The 21,810-nt window shown below is 41.9% G+C and overlaps 1 protein-coding gene across 1 annotated transcript in view; it reads left to right on the plus strand.

Annotated features, from left to right (window-relative positions):
• The window catches only part of ADAMTS17 (ADAM metallopeptidase with thrombospondin type 1 motif 17), a 189,044-nt gene that overhangs the window by 131,447 nt on the left and 35,787 nt on the right, over nucleotides 1–21,810 (plus strand). Inside the window, 4 exon segments of the mRNA XM_081171354.1 lie at nucleotides 1,307–1,381; nucleotides 7,834–7,914; nucleotides 17,094–17,251; nucleotides 21,349–21,508. Of these exon segments, the coding sequence (XP_081027480.1) occupies nucleotides 1,307–1,381; nucleotides 7,834–7,914; nucleotides 17,094–17,251; nucleotides 21,349–21,508 (474 nt within the window).

A 21,810-nucleotide genomic window follows, 5' to 3' on the forward strand; every position in this document is an offset into this window, starting at 1 on the left:
CATTAGTCACAGCTTTGGCGGTTTAGGCCTTGGGCAGAATCCTGTAGTTTTTCATCTAATCGGGGTGTGGTGAAGTGGTGACTCACCCACTCTTATTCTCTGCGGTGGTGTTAACAGGGTACCCCATTAGAGGGGTCTGGAGGGAAGTGTCTGTCCAAAGAGCCAACTGCGTAGTGCCAGCGGGCCATAGAGCTTCCCTCGGCGATAAGGGGCCATCCACGTAAACCTGCGTTTTGCAGTGGTAAAGGTAAAGGGACCTCTGACCATTAGGTCCAGTCGTGACCGACTCTGGGGTTCCGGCGCTCATCTCGCTTTATTGGCCGAGGGAGCCGGCGTACAGCTTCCGGGTCATGTGGCCAGCATGACTAAGCAGCTTCTGGCGAACCAGAGCAGCGCACGGAAACGCCATTTACCTTCCCACTTGAGTGGTACCTATTTATCTACTTGCACTTTGACGTGCTTTCAAACTGCTAGGTTGGCAGGAGCAGGGACCGAGCAATGGCAGCTCACCCCGTCGCAGGGATTCGAACCGCTGACCTTCTGATCGGCAAGTTCTAGGCTCTGTGGTTTAACCCACAGCGCCACCCACATCCCTTGCAGTGGATCCACCCCCAAATAGACCCTGTCATGCCTCAGTTCCCCCAGCAGGGGGGCTGAGAGGGATACACGCCCAATGCCTATGCCAAAGCTTCCTACAGCTGAAATCAATAATGTTGTGGCCATTTAAATCCCAGACAGTTGTTGTGTCCATTTATTTTACTCAGCAGTTAGGCGCGCCGGGAGGGGGAACTGTGGCTGGGCACGCAATGTTAATTGCTGCTCTTTTATTTTATGCTATAATAAAATGTGTTGTTATAATAAAATGTGTTGCATAACCTTTTTTCTTTTCTGAGGTTGTTGCTGATTTCTTGTTGTCTGATCTTGTGGTGTTTAGTGTCACTGGCTTTGGCCGCAATAAAACTTGACTTGACTTGTGTTGCATATTTAAAATATATAAATGTAAAAGTTATAATTGAACTTGGTCAGATATTTAAATTTTATAAGAAAATAATTCATTTTTTAAAATGCAGCATGTTATAAATTTTACTTATATTGCACAATTCTGCTGAATGCTGGTGACACACCTCTGCTTAGAGATACACTTGCATGCACTTTGTTGGATATAGCAAAAAGCTATTTGGAATGAAACTGTGTAATATCTGCACACTGGGCTCCACTGAATGACCTCATATTTTGTGACTGCTGACTCATGAAAACAGAGTGAGTGTTGTAACTAAACCCATGCCAATTCCTTTCTTTTTCTCAGTATCCAATAGTCAATGTAAGAAGGTTTCCACGTGTGTGATGGCAAAGGCAAAGGGAGTCCCCAAGTGTTTCTCGTGTAAGAAGCCTGGTTGCTCTGTGTGGTGCTTCTGGGGTAGATGCTGTTTGGTGTTGGGTCTCTCTCTCTCTCTCTCTCCTCTGGTTGGATCCAAACATGGAAATGGTATTTTTCTAAAGGAAGGAAGGAAGGAAGGAAGAGCTGTTGATAAATGTGAAAGCCTTTTGCATCTACATTCAGCACGACTTGCCAAGATTGCAACCAAAATACACAAATCCCTTCTTTATAAGGATCTTTTGGCTGTCCTATGTGAAAAATCACATCTTGGGAAATTCATTATCCTTGCTTCTTGCCTTGGTCTTTCTGATGTAACGCTTAACTTTTAGAGTTGGCTGTGTTTCAGCTGTAAAGGCTTATAGAACAAATAGGGTAAATTGCTAGATTATGCAGTAGTGAAGTGGCATTGTCAAAGGTGCGGGTTTCTTTTGTGATAGTCACAGCCACACACTCTCACATCCATGCCCCTTCTAAGATTATACAATAATGTAGTAATAATAATAATAATAATAATAATAATAATTTATATCCCGCCCATCTGGCTGGGTTTCCCCAGCCACTCCGGGTGGCTTCCAACAAAATATTAAAATACAGTAGGCCGTCAAACATTAAAAGCTTCCATAAACAATAAAAATAATGAGGGATGAATTGTAATAATCAGTGCTGATCTCCTTGGGTTCCCTTTTAGCTAGATCTACTATTTTCTGAGCACATACTGCTCTTTGTCTTCTGTGATGTTCCATTGTACATAACAGAACTTGCACACCGTATGTTTTCAGTGTTCCTAAATGCTTAGCTTTGGAACGTACAGTGGGTAAAGAGCTCCCCTTTCATGCTGATTGGCTTGAGACAGGGACACTGCTGGAGAAATAGCAGCGTATCTTTGATCCTCCGCCTGCCTTGACCCCTGACAACTACACCACTGAGTTTATGCCTTTCACCTGAGCAGCCCAGTGAGTTTATAGTCCTCACTAAAGTTTGAGTGCACCATCTCTTATTCTATGCATCTGCCACACAGGTGAGAAGCTTACACAATGCCTAGCAGGGAGCAGCAACGGAGGGGGTGCACTTTGCTCAAGGACACACAACCAATCTTCTATATCCCCATTTGGGGGTCTAAAAATGTGTGGGAGTGAGCTGGAATATTGAATGGAAAAGGGGAAAAGAAGCATTATGGGAACCTGTTGCCTTCCAGATGTTGGACTGCTAGTTGTCAGGACCACATCAGCTTATACTCGCATGCTCCTTATTTGTTTTAATTATTTAAAAGCTTTTCTAAATCCGCTTAATGTTTTTTAAATCTCTAAGCACGATATGCAATATAGAACACTGTTCATTAAAACAAAAATACAACATAAAACCAATAAAAAGTATAAAAGCAAATAAAACAAAGATTCAGGGGATTCCTCTTAAAACAAGACCCGATCTTATGGGTCGAGGAAAGCCAAGGCAAAAAGACAAGTCATCACAAGACGTCTGACGCCTCTGATGGTTGCTGTATCACATTTGGCAGAGGGGAAGGGCATTCCGCAGTACAGGCAAAAGCAGAAAATGCCTGTTTCCAGGTCACCACCCTTTGATATACTGTAATTTCCCCAGATCTAAGTGATCTTACAGGCCTACAGAGGAGCAGGTAGTCTTTCAGGTAACCTTGTCCTGAATTGTTCAGAATTTATATATTAGCAAGACCTTGAACAAGGTGGCTGATTGAAAGCCAGAGCAGTTCCCACAGCACAAATGCAGCATGCGCCTGTCCAAATGCTCCATTCAGCAACCTTCTAAGCTTATATTGCTTATCCCTGTTCCGTCCCCCCCATGGACGCACACAGGGTAGGACTACAGGCAGTCCCACATGCGCAAAGCCGCTGTGGGTGGGTCTGCTCTACTGGAAGTTTCTCTTAATGTTGCGCCAGAACTTTTGTATCCTACATTGGTGCAATAAGGCTTATTTAGAAATGGGTTTTTCTTTTGACCCACACAACTTGTAACATGAGGTAGAAAGGAAAGTTATTTGCAAGTTTTGCAGCACTTACAGCCACTATATAATATCTGTTTCACTGAAGAGATCACTTTCCAGAAAGATCCATACCAGCTTCCTCACTGAAAATCACACCAACATCTGGTTTTGGCTGGCTAAGGAAAACAGCTTTGCCTAGTAATAGAAATACTTCAACAACCTTGCTTCCTCCTCCACCCTCTCTCCGGTACTTATTTCTAGCCTTCTTGGTGAAGCTACAACAGGCTACCCTTCACATATTAATCTTCATGGTGACGAAAGTCTTGGTTCTCCCTTTATCCCTCCCTTCCTCTATCTCTGCTCAGGTGTCTCCTCTAATTTGACTTCTACCATATAATTTATATGCAGGATTCTCTTCAATCGCAGCTTTGCATTCCTGAAGCATTGATGTAATGCAGGCTATCCAGAAAGATCATTGCACGCCAAAAAGACAGAGCGCTATTCCCGAGGTGGAGCATGCTTGTGTACAGTGCTATGAATTATCAAATAATGAGGTGCTCCTTCAAAGTATCGTCCTTAGAACAAAAGTGCTCTCACGTTAATGGATGGATGGACAGGACATGTAGACAATGGTACCATCCCACAACTGCATATAGTTGATACTGTCAAACCTGAATCATCAGAGCCTAGAAGAATAGGCTGGATGCTGTTGAAAATATGGGATGTCATAATTCTGGCAATGGGACTTAAGTTGCTCAAAGTCAATGAGACTTGTTGACCTTTCTGGTGGAGAAACTGCAGGTACTAAGTGCTGAAGGAAATGTGGCTTGCATATAATGGAAAAGGTATTAAGGGATGCAGGGTTTTTTCAAATGTTGGCAAGCTTATTTCCATTAATTTATTAATCCCTTGCGAAGCAACAAATGAATGAATTCCAAAGCTCAAGAGAGCAATAGTGGAAATGAGTTTGCATGTATCCGTAGTAGATTTATTGAATTTGCAACCGGATTAGATTTCTGTAATCTGTTGTTGCTAAAATCTCCATTTTTTTTATTTTTTTGTCCAAAGGAACATGCCCAAGAGTTTTACCATGAGCCCTTCAAGAAATTAGATTCAGGAGAATTGTACCTCTATTGGTGGCCAGCTGCTTCACATATTGCACTTTAAGAAACCCAACAGAGAGCACCAGCCTATCCCAATTCTCTAGCTGTTTTCACCTGCAGGTGTTGTCAATCATCCAATTGCTACATCCACATTTTATATGTTCAGCTGTATGCTAGATCTGAAATTGGGCAATAGCTTTAAAGAGCTAACGTTTGAGAGCTCTGCATACTATACTATGCATTGTTGTTATCATATTGTCCATGGGAGGCTGAAGCATTGAAGCTTGCCCCAGGTCAGCAAATGAGTTTATGGCTGAAACTGGAGCAAACCACAGGTGTCATGCTCTTTAGCCACTAAATCTATATGCCATAATTCTTGCATAGTCCATGGAAACACAGTTCTATGGGAGTTCAGCCAGCCATGGTCCAAGGCAATTGTGAAACGACACAACTGCACTGCGGTGTCTGGTGCCTTCTGGATAGTCTATATTGATTGCACTTGAGCTTCTCTAAGAAATGAGCCCTATGGACCAAAGAAGACACAATAGCAGCTAAATGCATTATTAGCAAGCACATCAATTGAAATTTATAAAAATGCACCTGTGGGGTTTTTTGTTGTTGTTGAGGCCCCCGCTTGGAAGGAAGGAATTCTTACCCATTTCCTCCCTCTGTGGTCCAAATGAAATTACACCCCTCCCCAAATCTGCTATTGCCCTCCCCCAAATGGGAGAATGGAGGTGTGTGCCTACTACCAGCTTTTCTTTCTTTGACCAGTATGGATGCCAATGCTGCATTGAACATCATGTCTACTGTGGCCAGAAGCTTGTAGTTGTGCAGATATTTTGCCAGAGATAATAAAAACTCCATTGAAGGGTTGCTTTCCCACATATTACATGTGGACAAACATACTTTGAAACAGAAGATCCAGTAAAGGCAAAGCAATCATGATTTGTAGTAATAGTGCAACCAATACCAGAATTGGAATTACATTTAAATAAAATTAATTGGGTCATTTATCAAGCTTATGAATAAATGGCTTGGCTTTCCTGCCTAAATTACATTTTTAAAGTGGCCAAAAATAAAGAGGTTTTCTCTTGTAATGTGGGGAGTGGCCTGCATTTGAGAAATTATTCTGCTGTGGTAGATTCCCTGCTTTCCTCTGAATGTTGAAATTGGTTGGATTTGTCCAGCAGGTTGAGTCATTTGATGCCACAATTTTAGAAGGATCTGGCTTGGAAGCCCTGGAGAGCCAGGGCCAGGCAAAACATAACTTGAATTAATTTTCTTTAAAAAACAAAACAATAAGAAAACTTTAAGAAAACACATTGTAGATTTGGGGCATGTTCCAAGGTGGTGAGAGGGTGTGATTGTCATGTGTGTCATGTTCTTGTAATGGTGTCATGTTATTAATCACTCATCTCCTATGTGTTCATGTCTGGTAGTCATTGTTGGTTGGGTGTGCTTGTCCGTGCATGAGTTTTGGCAAAAGATTTTTGCCATTAGAGAGTGTGGTGACTGCAGTATCATTTTAAGTCTTGAACTGGACAGCGCACACTAAAAAAACCCGCCAAAAACCAACACCATACTATATGTCAAATGTCTGTTTGGTTTGACCATTATGGGCTACATTATTGTGGTAAAAGCATATTTAAACAAAAACCCACCACTACATGCAAGTAGGGGACGGGGAAGAAATCCTATTCAGTTCACATTTTAATGTGAACTTTAATTTTAATGTGAACTTGCCTAATTTGCACTTTGCAGAACAAAATGCACACAGAAACTTCTATTCTCTGAATTTTTCTTTTCTCTGAATTTTGCAATGCTGTTCCCTAACTAATGTATATATTAGGACAAGATGCAGATAAAAATGCATATGTTAGTGGGGGAAACACGAAAGTGCATCACAGGAGGAAAAATTGATTTAAAAAATGTATATACTGCATTAGGCAAAACTGCATGTTAAAATGTGTATCAGAGAAAAGGTGTAATAAAATGCTGGTGAATTTTCATGAGGGCTTAAAATTTGCAAACTGATAATGGAAGTGTAGTGTAGAATGGAAAAAATGGGAAATGGTAAGAAATGAAAATTGACCCATTTGTCCATCCCTACATGGCAAGACAATTATTATTGCAACATGCTTTGTGGTCACTAAACTGCTGCATCCATCCAGCTGGCCTTCACTGGTGTCTTTATACAGATCCCTGCTACCACTGTGTTTTCAGTTTTCCCTCAGGGGTGGGGTCAGGCTGCTTCTCTTGGTAACCTGACGAGGGGAGAAGAAAATGAAAAAGGTAATGTGCAGTCAAGGTGGGGAGATCCGGTGACATGGAAATGCAGATTGGGGTTAGGAGAGTGAGACAGGAACAAAAGGGGAAACTAAGAATGCACATTGAAATAGGTGCCCTTGGGTCATATCACTTTCCTGCTTGTTGCCTCTAGCAAAGACCAGATGAACATGAGATCCCCACAGGTTTGGAAAAAGAAGGGTTTGCAATATATCATCTAGTGGGCTGACCCAACAATTACTTGATTGATGCAGATGCTGTTGTTTAAGCCCGTGATCAGTAACAAATGGTCTTGGACCTTTGCAAAAAGCATACCTGAGGGTTGTTGTTTTTCCAGAGGTCATTCATACAGGTTAAACTATTAAATCACCAGCTCTTCCTCTATGCCAGGCATGCAGCAAGAGTACAATATACACGAGCAGGAGCTCAGCTCCCAAACCTGATCATTTGAAGACCTTCAGCACAATTGCTATTTCTTTTAAACAGACTTTGCTTCCTTATTTTTTGCTTAATTAAAATTTTATCCCACCCATCCTCCAATGAGCTCAGGTGGCACACATGCTTCTTCTCCCCCCATTTTATCTTCACAACAAATTTGCAGTAGGTTAGGCTGAGAGGTGGGTAACCTGCCACCCTACTTATAGGCAGAGATATATGAAGCAGTTTCCTGCAAACAAAAATAGCTAATGGATTATCTGGTCAAGGAGGTGTAGCTGAAATAGCAGGGGGCTTCTTGTGTCAACAAGGTTTGTTGATTTAGGATCATAAGCCTATATCTGCAGCTCCTGGAGCAACCTGACATGTCTCTGATAATGTCAACATGCACAAAGTATATCAATAAACTAGACTTTTATTCCTCGTAATCTCAGATGTGGAAGCACATTTAAGATGCACCCAGAGATATTTTCTTCCTCCTCTTCAGGTCATATTGCATGACAATGAAACTTGAATGCCACATCATAACATTTCAAAATGTGAATTGGAATTGGCTTTTTAAAAATAAATTATGGAGTTCATATGTTAAATCACAAGTACCCAGTGTCTATTTTCTTATTTATTTGTTTTCTGAGATACTATGATCAATGTGTCCTTTTCATTTGCCCCAGGTTACATTGAAGCAGCAGTGATCCCAGCTGGGGCTCGACGGATCCGTGTGATGGAGGATAAACCTGCCCACAGTTTTCTGGGTAAAAGAGAAAGAAAGAACGAACTGGTGGCTTGATCTTACCCTTTTGTTTATGTTTGTCCTTTGCTATCCTGAAATACAGCAAATTGTCTCCAGCCAAGAAATACTCAGAGTAGACCCATCAAAATTAATAGATCTAAGTTCATTGACTTCATTAATTATTGAGAGAGATTTGGTGAGATATCGGGAAATCATCTGATCCCTTTGTCTCCCTTTTGCAGGGATTCACAATGGCTGGTTGCCCCAAGCAGTTTTAAACCTGGGCAAGAATTGTATCCACTCCCATCCACTCCCTTTTCACATGTGTCTGCTAGGGAAAAAAGCTTAGGCTAAAATGAACCACGCTTTTTAAAGAAGTAAAAGACTTTACACACAAAACATCAGAAGTCACAGAAATGAGGCTTTAAACATGTTTCCATCCAGTGAACTGAAAGATTTAAAAAGGAGGTTCCGAAATCGTTTTCAAGAGAAAATAATTAGTTACAATCTCAGAAACAAAACATGCAATCCTCATGTTAATGAAAGAAAGCAGATTGTGTGAATCTTCCTGTTGGGAAGATTTACCACTTAGAGTTTGGGGACCTGGAAGCCAGAGATGTTCCCTGCTCTTATATCTTCATTCTTCCAAAAGAAAGAAGTGTACTAACCTGGGAGAGAACAAAGACTACAAGTGCTTCCAAGTCCCTGGAGGAGAATGAGATCCTAACCAGGGGACTTGTTGAAGCTGCTTCAACTTAACCCTTTCATGGGCCCAGTGTGAGGCAGAAACTATCCCATATTAATTTATATGGGTCTGCTCCAAATTTAACTAACTTGGGATACAACTCAAAGTAAGAGATGAAGTACTGTATTTTTTGCTATATAAGACTCACTTTTCCCCTCCTAAAAAGTAAGGGGAAATGTGGGTGCGTCTTATGGAGCGAATGCAGGCTGTGCAGCTATCTCAGAAGCCAGAACAGCAAGAGGGATCGCTGCTTTCACTGCACAGCGATCCCTCTTGCTGTTTTGGCTTCTGGGATTCAGAATATTTATTTTCTTGTTTTCCTCCTCCAAAAACTAGGTGTGTCTTATGGTCTGGTGCATCTTATAGAGGGGAAAATACGGTAATGTTGACTTCTGTAACTAGCTGACATGTGCCATTGCTCTTTGATCCCCAAATGTTCCAAGGGCTCTTTTTAGGACTGATAAATGTGAGCTGATTTTAGGGGAAAGTGCCTCAAGGCAGAGATACAGTGATAGCTACAACTGTAATTGTCTAAACATTATCATTACCAGTACCACTGTTACTGAAAGCTGGTACCTATATCAGGATGCTGTAGTGTTTTCTGAGGTGCCAAGGTGTCCTCTCTTTGAAGCACTGTCAGAGAGTATTTCTGTGTTTGGGGGAATTCTCTGTTTAAAAGGTTATCCCTCCTAGTTTACAGATAAAAAGAAGCATAATAAAGGAGAGCAGGAGTTTCAGAGTTGACCCTGGACAGCAAACTGAGTAGGCACACAAGCTGCCTGGCCCTAGTCCTCGCTGCTATAGTCTTTGTATTTCAAATATAGTAGTTATTTTTAAATTTGCATCTGTACATAAGCATGTGTAAATATGTGCCCACCTTTGTGGCAATGCATTTCTTACTTCCTTTCTTCAATGTATAAGTAGCCACCCTGCCCTTTCCTCACTCCCTGCTCAGTGCTGTTGTTAACAATACAAGGCAGTCATGCCCTCCTGTTCAAGTGATTCTTTTTCAACTACCACTCAACATTCTGTGGCTATTGAGCCACATCTGATACTGAAGCAACTCAAGCCTTCCACTCCCCCATTCACTCCACAGAAAAGTTTTCTATTTTACTTCTCCAACAGACACCCTTGGACTCTGGGGTTTGGTTGGGGGGGATAAAGGGGGGGGGGAGAGAGAGAGAGACCAGCAACACTTTTTTGTGTTCTACAACTGTTGAGGTCTCCCTAAATATTTTGGTTCCTCCCTCCTTGTTTTGGCTTCATTTCTGTCTGCACTCACCACCTGAATTCACCATGATAGGGTGTGGTTATTGACATCCATGTACACAACAATTTTACAGAGTAAGAATAAGATGACATGTCCCTGCACCAAGAACCTTACAAATTTGACAGAGCAATGGGAAAGGGTGCATAACTGTGGAATGCAATTCCATGTGACAGCAAACAAGCCGCATCCCTTATGGGTTTCAAACGGGCCTTAAGTAAAACTTTGCCTTCTTACCACTGCCTTTAGCAACTGATTAGATGTGAGCTACAGAACTTCCTGACTTCTGCTCTGCCTGATTTTGATATTTTTAATATGCTGGTTTAGAATTGGTCTCCTTCAATTTTAGTAATGCTTTGAAATATTGTATTGGGGTGTATGTGGGAGAGAGAGGGTATGTTATTGCCTTAAACTGTGTTTTCTTGCATGTTTGATGCACGGCTGGCTTTTGGAAGATTTTTCTTGAAAAGGGGGCATTCAAATATATTACATAAATTTATGATAATAAACAGGGCAGGGGGTGTTCTTTCGGTTCAGTTGCACTGTCACCTACAATCCCTACAAGGGGATTGGTCTAGACTCTAGGAGCTTGTAATCCTCAAACAATGGTGAAGCTAAGCAAGTGTGGGGTTCATCAATACATAGGTGGAAGCACCACATCTGCCCTTCTGAGCTTTCTAAAGGAGCAAAATGTTCCTAATAAATAAATGGCTATGATACAGGCTGCACATCAAAATGCTTGTCTTAACTTGTGTGTGATCTCCTCTATGTCCCATGGCTGATCAAAGCCCTTTCTGTGCTGTCAGTTGGGGCAGTTGCAAATGTGAGTAAACCCTGAGGTGACAGAGATATGCTATGTTTTTGGGGAGATGGTGACAAAATTGAATACCAAAGAAAATTCTGCAACCTTGGATTACGCAGGTCAACACATTTGCTGTTCTTTTTGTCTATGCAAGAAGCCTCAGATCAATAGAAATGGTCAACCATCTCTCTAGCTTTTGTGATTTCTCCAGTCTAGGCATTGCCTGCACCCACCCAGCCCTATTTCACACCTATAAGAGCTAGAGACTTGTCATTTTTAAGATGGGAGCTGGGATGCTCAGGAAGCTGCATTCTACAACAAATACGGCATTTTTTTCAGGTTTGTCTCCTCCAGGAGGCTGAGTAGCATCCAAGATTACAGTGTGCCATTCTTTGATCTCTTGCCTGCTACTGCTTTCATTTCTGCTTACCCGGCAGCCAGTTTTGTGGACTAAAATTACGCCTACACGGAAGACTTTGACATAGCAAAGCTTTGGAGAACAATGACTGCCAGTGTTCTGGGGCATTGCAAGTCCTGCTTTTGGAAGCCAGCATTTTTATTTGTCTTGGTTGGATTAATTTGGATGCTTACTGCCAGTTGAGCTTTGTCAGATGTCACTTAGGGTGAAGACAGACATAATGTAGCTCAAATTGCATCTGCAGGGCAAGCTGGCCTAGGTGGCAGTCCTTTTTCTGTGGTTGGTCCTTTAAAAAAAAAGGCTGAGTGCTTCAATATTCATTTATCTCTACAATAATTTGTTGTCAGATAGATAGATAGTTCAATTATTTATTATTATTACAATCACAGAACAGCCACTAAATTGCAGCCAAACAAATGCAATTTGCAATTTACAGGCCAAAAGATAATATTTATTTATTTATACATACATACATACCCCTCCCATCTGGCTGGGTTTCCCCAGCCACTCTGGGTGGCTTCCAAAAAAAGATTTAAAATACATTAAAACTTCCCTAAACAGGGGATTATTACAAATTAAACACATAGCAAAAAAACCAACTAAGATATGTGTGCATTGTCATATGTTCACCGTCATGCTTAGGATGGATTACTGAGCACTACCATAGTTAGTAAGGAGTTTTAACCATCTAGTTCCTAGTCGCATGGGTGGTGCTGTGGTCTAAACCACTGAGCCTCTTGGGCTTGCTGATCAGAAGGTCAGCAGTTTCAATCCCTGCAACAGGGTGATCTCCCGTTGCTCGGTCCCAGCTCCTGTCAACCTAGCAGTTTGAAAGCACACTGAAAAGTTCAAGTAGATAAATAGGTACCGCTCCGGTGGGAAGGTAAACGGCGTTTCCATGCACTGCTCTGGTTAGCGGCTTAGTCATGCTGGCCACATGACCCAGAAGCTGTACACCAGCTCCCTTGGCCAGTAAAGCGAGTTGAGCGCCGCAACCCTAGAGTCGTTCGCAACTGGACCTAACGGTCAGGGGTCCCTTTACCTTTACCATAGTTAGTAAGGAATTTTAACCATCTAGCTCCTAGTAATGCATGCTGATACACAAAAGATGTTTGTGTAAAAAATTATCTGTTGGAAATTAATTAAAATAGGTGTGATGTATAAGGAGTAAATGTCTTTATAATATGAAGTGTACAGTTGTTGTTGTTTTAAAAGTAAAGGTCAAAAGTGCTCCAAGAATGGGATGGCAAAAATTTGGGGGGAGGGGGGTTGGCATCATGATGGGCCAGCTAATCAGCCCAACACAGATCCTGTTTATGCTTCTGATGTGCAGATCTTTTTTTCTTTTTTTTTCCTTTTAGGGCTCTAGTTTTGTCTTTTTTTCAGACTGAATACAGCAAAGGTGCTTTCAGAACAACCCCACTGCGCTGAAATTATTCCATCTGACTTTATCCTGAGTGTGAAAAATCATACAGTGGTTTTGCTTGCTGTTGCTATAATCATATTCAATGGGTCTGTGTATTAGATGTGCCTGCCAAAATATCTCTCTCTCTCTCTCTCTCTCTCTCTCTCTCTCTCTCTCTCTCTCTGTGTGTGTGTGTGTGTGTGTGTGTGTTTTGAAGGGATGTCTCTTTGTCCTATGTTGATAACATTGCTATCGTAACGTTTTTTTAAAGCAACAGCAACAAACTTTCTTAAAACACACCCTTTTCTTCTTTTGCTATTTGCTCACTGATATGTCCAAAAAAACAGGCTTTGGAACCATGCTGATAAAGTTGCCCTGCCCATATTCAAATAAATCTTTTATTCTGCTCCAATAAAACCCCAGCTGGACCAAGTGGAAATGACTGGGAATTGCTGCTTGCAGTTTGCCTGGCAGCCACAAAGCCTTTTTCTGAATCCCTCTATCTTTCCCCCCAGTTAGATGATAGCTTACATGTGGATACCACAGTGGTAGTAGCAAAGATGGGCCGCTATGTTTCAGTCCAGGATCAGGATGGAGATGGGGCATGGGAAGAGAGAGGAAATGCTACAAAAGTTACTAGCCTGCAAAAAGTATTACTGGTCTGCTGGGGGCTGGCAGAGATCTGAGGAGGAATGGAGAGCTCCCTCAAGCAAAGCTCTCTGTATTTTTGTGTTGGGGTGGGGAAGAAATTCAGTTCAGTGCACATTTAATTTGTACTTTCTGAAACAATACGTGGTACCTTGGGTTACAAACACCTCGGGTTACAAACACTTTGGGTTACAGACTCCGCTAACCCGGAAGTAGTACCTCAGGTAAGAATTTTACCTCAGGATGAGAACATAAATTGTTCACCAGTGGCAATGGGAGGCTCCATTAGCTAAAGTGGTACCTCAGGTTTAAGAACAGTTTCAGGTTAAGAACGGACCTCTGGAATGAATTAAGTTCATAACCAGAGTTACCGCTGTATGTGAAGTGGAGCAGAGCCATCCTTCAAAATTTGCACCACTTCACATTTTGCAGTACAGTCATACCTCGGGTTACAGACGCTTCAGGTTGCGTGTTTTTGGGTTGCGCACCACGCCAAACCCAGAAGTACCGGAATGGGTTACTTCCAGGTTTCGGCACTTGCGCATGCGCAGAAGCACTAAATTGCACTTTGTGCATGCGCCAAAGCGCAACCCGCGCGTGCACAGATGTGGTGCTGCAGGTTGCGAATGTGCCTCCCACACGGATCATGTTCGCAACCTGAGCGTCCACTGTACAGTTCTTCTGCCAAGTAATGTGTACAAAACTGCATATTATGCTAGGTGAAGTGTACAGGAAAATGGATATATTAGTGAAAATTGAGGAAAACTGGTTTACAAAAATGTGTATTTGGCAAAATTGCACAGAAGAATGTGTATCTTAGGAGAATTCATCTTAAAACACTGAAGGCTTTGCACAGGAAAATAAAATGGTGTGGAAATGTGGAGAATGGAACGAAAGCTGATAACTGATAGATTTGCTCATTCGTATTTCTAAGATTTCCTTTCTCTACCATCCTCCTTGGTTTCCATGCAGAGCATGGGGTGGATGGCAGGACATAGCCCACCTGCTCAAATGCATGGAATTTTTGATCAGCTATGGCTACCATGCTTACATACAAGACTGGGGAGAAACTGCATGTCAGTTAAATCCTGTGGGCATTTTGCCTCACTCTGTTACATGGGCAGGGCCTGCTGACTGACTTCCCTGTTCATTCTAAAGTGTACTGCTGCCTCTGAGCTCAGAGATTGACTGCTTTGTTATCAAAGCCTTGCAGCAGAACATGGGCAAGAATCCAACAGGGTAAGCAGAATAATTAGGAAATCAAAGTACTACAATTTCCTGCCACTGTAACTTTAATAAGGCCTCAGGTTTGTGCAAACATAGCTGTGTTTAAGCTTGGAGTGAGGGCTGGAGCTAATTACACTCTCAAAGCTTAGGCCAAGGAGGTCTTGTTTCCACTGTGGACTGGGTAGGGCGCATTGGAAATGAACCCAGCTTCACGTTGAATTGATGTTCCATTTGCTGGGAGCAGTTTCTTTCCTCCTACGTCCATCCCACGCCGCCTGGCTTAGTTGCCGTTGCAAACTACCTTGAACAGGAAATGCCTTATAATTTGTATCCATAAAGCAGGGAAGTGAATTGGAAGGAGTCTGAATTGAGCAAAAGACTGGACTTTGACACAAGCTTGGAAGACAGACCAATGGGGTCAATTCATATCCAGGAGGAAAAGAGATGTTTCAAAGAGCCAGACATGGATAAATATAGTTGTTGGCTTTCGGGCTATATAAGCTTTGAGTGGTTTAATTAAATCAGGAGCTGCAGTTAAAGTAATGAGAAGCTTAATTTAAAAGGTGCCATATCAATAATGATTATAAAGTTTTTTCAGGTCTGTCCAGGCAACATGATTAAGGTTATGCAATAGGGTTAGGGTAAACTGAAATGGGAACAGAAATTGCCAGTGTTCACTTATTTGTCCCATGTTCAGAATGAAAATCAATCCAGCGAATATGATTGATATTTGTTGCTTTCAGTCTACAAATGATACGTACTTGATTACATTTTTCACCATTTGCATTGCTACCGGTGATCTGGAGGAGAGCTTAGCATAATACATGTTTGGTGGCATGAAGATGAATATATTTCCCTCTGCATAATATTCACTTTATTCAATTTATATTCCTCCCAAAGGAGCCCAGGGTGGAATAGACATATTAGGGATTTGCATATTCTGTAGTGATGTTGCCAACTTTTGCAAGTCCTTGGCTTTATCTGAAGCAAGCATTGTCATCTGAGCTGAAGAAGAAACCTCTGCTCCCTGAAAAATAGGAAAGACGTTCTAATAGATGCACATGTAGAAATAAGTAATATAATTTAAATACCAGTATAATACATCTTGCTATATAGGGGAAAGACTATGAGCCAGGTGACCTGTGTGCCAGCTCAGTCGGCTGTCCAGGTGCTGCTAGCCGTAGATGGGCAACTTCAAAGCCTGTGTACTCATTCCTCCTTAGGATTTTTAAAACCTTTAAACAAGACTTAGACTGGACAGCCTTTCAAATAAAGCAGGGGAACCTCAAGCCCAGAGACAAAGGCAGCCCCGTAGTCCTCTCTGTATGGCTCTTTGGATTCTCCCTAGTCCTAACCTCCCTAGGACACACCTGTCAGTGACCCTACTCAAATGTTTTGGCCCAACTGGAATGCAGTTTTGCTTGCCTGGGTGGAGAGGTGTGTGCTTAGAAACCTCTAACTTTTGCATGACTGGAATGTTGCCTATTGTACAAAAGGTAAAACTCGCATCCATTTCTCCACCCATATTTTGCCTCTTTCCTCACCCACTGCTGGAATGCAGCCTTCAGGTTGGAAAAATGTTCCTTGCCACTGAAATAAAGGACTATCCTTTGCAAAGTAGGATGCATAACTACCATACTCATTTCCACCCCCACCCACCCCTCTACCTGGCTCTAGCAGCTGCTGCTCCCACCACCACCATCCCTAAAACTGCCATAGAAGCAGCCCAAATAAGGAAATAAGGAAAGTCCTACATACAGCCACAGCCAGGTAATAGAGGGGATAGATCTGTCATGGAAGTATCTCCCAGATGATACAGGTTGGGGTCCAAATGATGGGTGGATTGAGTGAGGAATTCAGATTTCATTGCACTTCTGATAATGAAAAGGGTTCATAGCTGGGCCTGCAGAAACCAAGCTATTTCTTGACCCTTATTCTTATTTTGATAAATAGCTTCTTTGGTTGGGTTCAATTCCACATCAATTTTAACAGGGCTTGTCCATCATTAATTCTTTCTACTGGGGCTGGATGAATCTGTCGTTTTGTATTTCTCTCTGTTTCTCATTTTCCCAGTCGTCAGTTTTCCACATTTCCACAGTAGATTGTGATTTTTTTAAAAAGCCCTCGTGAAAATTTATCAGCATCTTTGTGTAAATTTATCTAACATATATATTTTTATAAGCAATTTTTCTTTTTATTTACACACACACACACACACACACATTTGCAAGCAGGCTGTCTCATTTTAATATATTTAAATATTATATATTTTCACTAATATAAGTGTTTTATGGCCATTTCCCTGCAATATACACGTCTTCATACACATTTGTATGGAGGCCTGTGATTGAGGTGCCATCTCTCCCTTGGACTAGCACTTGTTTGGCCTCAACGCCAGAGGCTGAATTCACTTATGATGCAAATGACTCCTCCTCAGCTTCATCTAAGGATCCTGGCTCCTTGCCATACAATAGAGCCTGATTTTGTGTTTTTTTGTAATGCTGGACCTCAGGTCATCCTCTGATGAGGAATCCCCTGGCTGAGACATGACAATGAGGAACACTTAGGATAATCTCTTAGGACCCAGAAAAGGAACATCTGTCAACCTAAATGAAATTGGACAACAGCAGTTTCTCTCTGGTGAGGTATTTGCTTTCTGTTTCATCCCATGCTGTTTGGTTCTTTCCAGCTTTGAAAGATTCCAGTAAGAAATCCATTAACAGTGACTGGAAAATCGAACTTCCTGGTGAGTTTCAGATTGCAGGAACCACTGTTCGGTATGTGAGAAGAGGTCTATGGGAGAAAATCTCAGCCAAAGGACCAACTAAAATACCACTCCACTTGATGGTAATTTGATGCTTTTTCATTGTCTGCTTTCAGTGTTTCATCATGGTAGAATTGTTTTTTGGGTGTTCAGTATTAACTACTTCCTTCTTCAGTTACAAGAGTAACTGACATGCAGGCATCAAAGACAGATAGAAGCCTCCAAACTAGTGTGGTGTAGTTTGTAACATATTCAAATTGGAAAAGGAGGATCTGGGTTCTAATTCTCTGGATAGGCCATGAAACTGGGTAACACTGAGCAATTGGTAATGTACTTGAGCAAAGGGTAATGTACTTGTCTGGGCTGTTGTGAGGTTAAAATGGGACAAGCCTATCTTGAACACCATGATCTCCTTGCAGGAAGGGTGCAATAGAAATTTAGTAGGTAGGGTTAGTTCCAAAACTAAACCATAGATACGGGGGGGGGGCATTTATGTGAACTGTTATATCAAACTTAAGCTTCTTTTAATGGAAGATATCTGCAAAGGAAAAGCAGAGCACCCAAAAGAGTTCTGAAAATTAATGATAAGCCAGCAATGATAGCTATAATATGAGAGATGTGAGCTGATTGTAATTTATATTCCAGAAAAAGCAAAACAGATGGCTATATTTATGTCTGGGACTTTAATTATGTGTTTTTCATGATTTGATATTATTATTATTTATTTATTGTTTTTAATATGTGGCTTTTATTGTTTGCAACTTCAGTAACCTGACTGAAAAGCAGCTTAAATTGATAATAATAATAATAAAGAGGAAGAATAGCCAACATTGTTTAAACCAGTCTTTTAAACTTGTTGCCTTCCAGATGTTTTGGACTGCAACTACTATCATTCCTGATCATTGGTCATTGCTAGTTGAGGCTAATGGGAGTTGTAGTCAAAAACACTTGGGAAGCGCCATTGGTTTCCAAACTTTCTGACTTCAAGGAACCCTTTCCACATTCATTTGCCTGGTGAGCATATGCCACAGAAATCCAGTGTATCATGGAAAGATTCTGGAGCATATGAACATATGGTTCATGCGAGACACTCACTAGGCCTTTTTGCCTTATCTCTGCCCCACAAGGGACCACAGTCCAACGTGTCCCCACAGTCCTCTGCAGTTGCACATTGCAGAGGAAGATAAACGAGTCCTAGGTTGGCTGCAATTTAGCCACTGATATATTTGCAAAAGAAAAAACAAGGATTACATTACCAGAAATAAAATATGCTAATACTAATCCATATGCAGTACAGTACAGTACAGTAATTACAATAATTAGAAATACATCTCAACCTCCTGGATGAGGACCATGACCAGGTGAGTGTTGTCCCTGCTCATTCTGCTGTCCAAGTGCTGTTAATGTTTGATGGGCATCTTCAAGGCCCTTGATGTTCTCCCTTAGAATCATAAAATTGTAGATTTGTTAATGTTCTTAATTGTTAAACCATACCTGGCAGCTCTTCAAATATGGAGTGCCTTCAAAGTGGTGGGGTGGCTGTCCTCTGACAGTCCTTCAAAGGGAGGGCTGTTCTTTGTGATGTAGGACTCGTGACCACCTAACAGGTTGTTTTTCAGGGAAACCTGTTCCCCATTACCAATCTTCTCACTGAGGGCCTCTGCAGCTTCCGAGGGTCCTCAGGGTTCCCTGGAATGCAGTTTGAAAACCACTTGTTCTGAAGACTGTTAGAACAGCATTGACTCACAAAGCGCAAATCACCTGAGTGAAGACATCTTGACCTCCGTTTGAAACCCAATTACCCACACAGCCAAACAATGGCATGAAATCTATTTCATATGGGCCCTTAGATTCTCTAGCCTTGTTCCCAGATTGAGATAATAAAGATCTCTCTCTCTCTCTCTCTCTCTCTCTCTCTCCTTTTCTTTTTTAAAGAAGGAGCTTGCCTTTCCCCCCTCTTTTCCCCCCCTCCTTTAAATACCCAAGGCATTTCTCCAAATATGTTACTGTAACTATGTTCCTTGGATAAATGAGTGTTTGTGTAGCTAGATCTCCTTCAGACCTCCACTTGGCAACTGGAGGCCATCTCAGCCCACGAGATGCTTCCAAATACGACGGCTTCCTCCGAGCTGTACAGCAATGTCGTTAGCATCTTGTTTGCTTAAATAAGAGCAGGGTGGGGCTTCACGTCTTGTGCTGGCGAGTGCCGAGTGTTTTGGATCCTGCAAAAAGCTTTAAAACTATAGCTTATTGTCTGGTTTGTCTTAGCTTTGGCTTCCAACTCAGACTAATAAAGCTCCTTCTGTAGCTACAGATGTGTCTTTTATTTCTCCCCATCTTGCAAAAGATATTTGTCTGTTTTCGTACAGATCGGCACACACAAAAAAGTTTTTAAGGCGATGAGTGCCTGCTTTCATAGAATTAAAAGGACTGGAAGGGCCTCAAGGGTTATCTGGCCGAACGTCTTCATGAAGGCAGGATCTACCAGACCAAAGCAGATGTTTGCTGGAGTACTCTCAGCCCTCAGCACCTTCACTTAACACTTAACACCCAACCTTAAACAAAACAATTAAGCAGCAGTGGATTAGCACACTGTCAGGACCAGGCCTGGGGCATAAACAGCTAGCCTGAACTTCAGTGTTTAGAGATGACTTACCTCTGAGAAATCAGAGGCTGGGGGCAATGGGAGGTAATAAAGAAGGCGAGCAATTGAGACCTACTAAGGCAGGCATAGGCAACCTTCGGCTTTCCAGATGTTTTTGGCCTACAACTCCCATGATCCCTAGCTAACAGGACCAGTGGTCAGGGATGATGGGAATTGTAGTCCAAAACATCTGGAGGGCCAAAGGTTGCCTATGCCTGTACTAAGGGAAGACTATGGTTGTTGGAGTAGTGCTCCATTTCCCCTAATGGAGCAGCCTCCACTCTTACATGGGCGGTATTCATTAGCTTCTCTGTGCAACCTTATAAAGGCAGCATTTGATTTTACCTATTTTGTCTCATTCCACAAAGTCTAAGCAGTAGCAGATGCCTCAAGCTGTCAGAGGGGCAGATCAGTTCTAGTTGGCACCGTTCCCTACCACACATTAGACAACACACTACCATGTTTATTTATGGCTTGATTTGTTCAATGGGCTCCTTAATACCTCCGGCTGTTTCAATAAACTCATGTACCATTTCACTGCAATGAGATACAGTGTCACCTGCCTGCTTGCCCGCCCATCCCCCTGGCCTTCCCGTCTTCATTCCAACCTGTTCCAAGTACTAGCACACCTTCCAGCACACCTGAACCCTCCCAAACAAATTTAAACTTGTACAGTCAATGGCATCTTAATTCAACAGAATCATTAATGAGTCGCTTTAAGAGTAAGCTTGGTTGGTTTTCACATTTCCTGCAGTCGTAATTACTTCTAGCTGAGTTGCCAGAAGCAAACTTGGGGAAGGTGTGGGGAGTTGAGACTGCAAGTTTCACATTAAAGGTATAATCTTATTTATTTATAGGCCTTTACAAGCTGCCTTTTCCCTGCCAGATTGGCACCGCATATAATGAGGACAATAAAACAATATGAAACTACAATGCACAGTTTCTAAAGCATTACACTGTCCTCTAAGTTCAGAGAGAAAGTGCCATCAAATGCCAGTTGCTAGAAGGACAACAGCAAGGGTAGAGGGTTGCTTTCATTCTCAGCTAGCTCAGCACCCCTGCAGCATCACAAGAAATACAGGCTTATGTGGGTGATTTAGAATATATCTTTCCATAATAGTTAGGTGATTACTGATTTTAACTTTTTAATATTGTTCTTATTTCATGGTTTTATGTATAATTGTTGTAAACCATTCTGATCTTTTTAATGAATTGTGGCATATAAATATTTTTATAACTAAATAAATTTAAATCTAGGTTTCAAGGTTTTTATAGACACATAGTTTTACAGTAGATCAAACATCCTTTCCTTCCAGATGATCTCCTCTGTGGAGATGGATTTGCAACCAAGGGCTTCTACTCCCCGGAAGTAGACCGTGTTGTTTATATTTCACTCATAAATCCCTTGACCTAAACCTTTTATTAATATTATTTTTGGTTGCTTTGCCATTTTGGTGATTTCCATTTATTTGTCTTGCCTCCCCACCCCACACATGCCAGCCTCAGCAACTGTCTGTCTCCTGCTCTCTCAACTAGGTGCTGTTATTCCATGACCAGAATTATGGGATCCACTACGAATACACCATTCCTGTGAACTACTCTGCTGAAAACAGAAGTGAGCCAGATCATCATCAGGACTCCTTGTACATATGGACCCATAGCGGATGGGAAGGTTGTAGTGTGCAGTGTGGAGGAGGTAAAGATTTTGTTTGTTTAAAATAATTTATCTAAGGTGGTCCATTAGTGTAGAAGGTCTGCAGAACAAATCAACCTTGCAGCTGTCTTTGTCTCACTGATAGTGTATCTCCAAGGTCTTGGGCAAAGAGGTATTTCCAACCATGCTATCCAAAATCTTTTAAGCAGGAGATACCAGGGATCAGTCCTAGGACATAAGAGGAGCCCCTGCTGGATCAGGCCAGTGGCCCATCTAGTACAGGATCTTGTTCTCACAGTGGCCAGCCAGATGCCTCTGGGAAACCTGCAAGCAGGCCCCAAGTG

Source organism: Podarcis bocagei (assembly GCF_964188305.1).
Source record: "Podarcis bocagei genome assembly, chromosome: 14".
Lineage (NCBI taxonomy): Eukaryota > Metazoa > Chordata > Lepidosauria > Squamata > Lacertidae > Podarcis > Podarcis bocagei.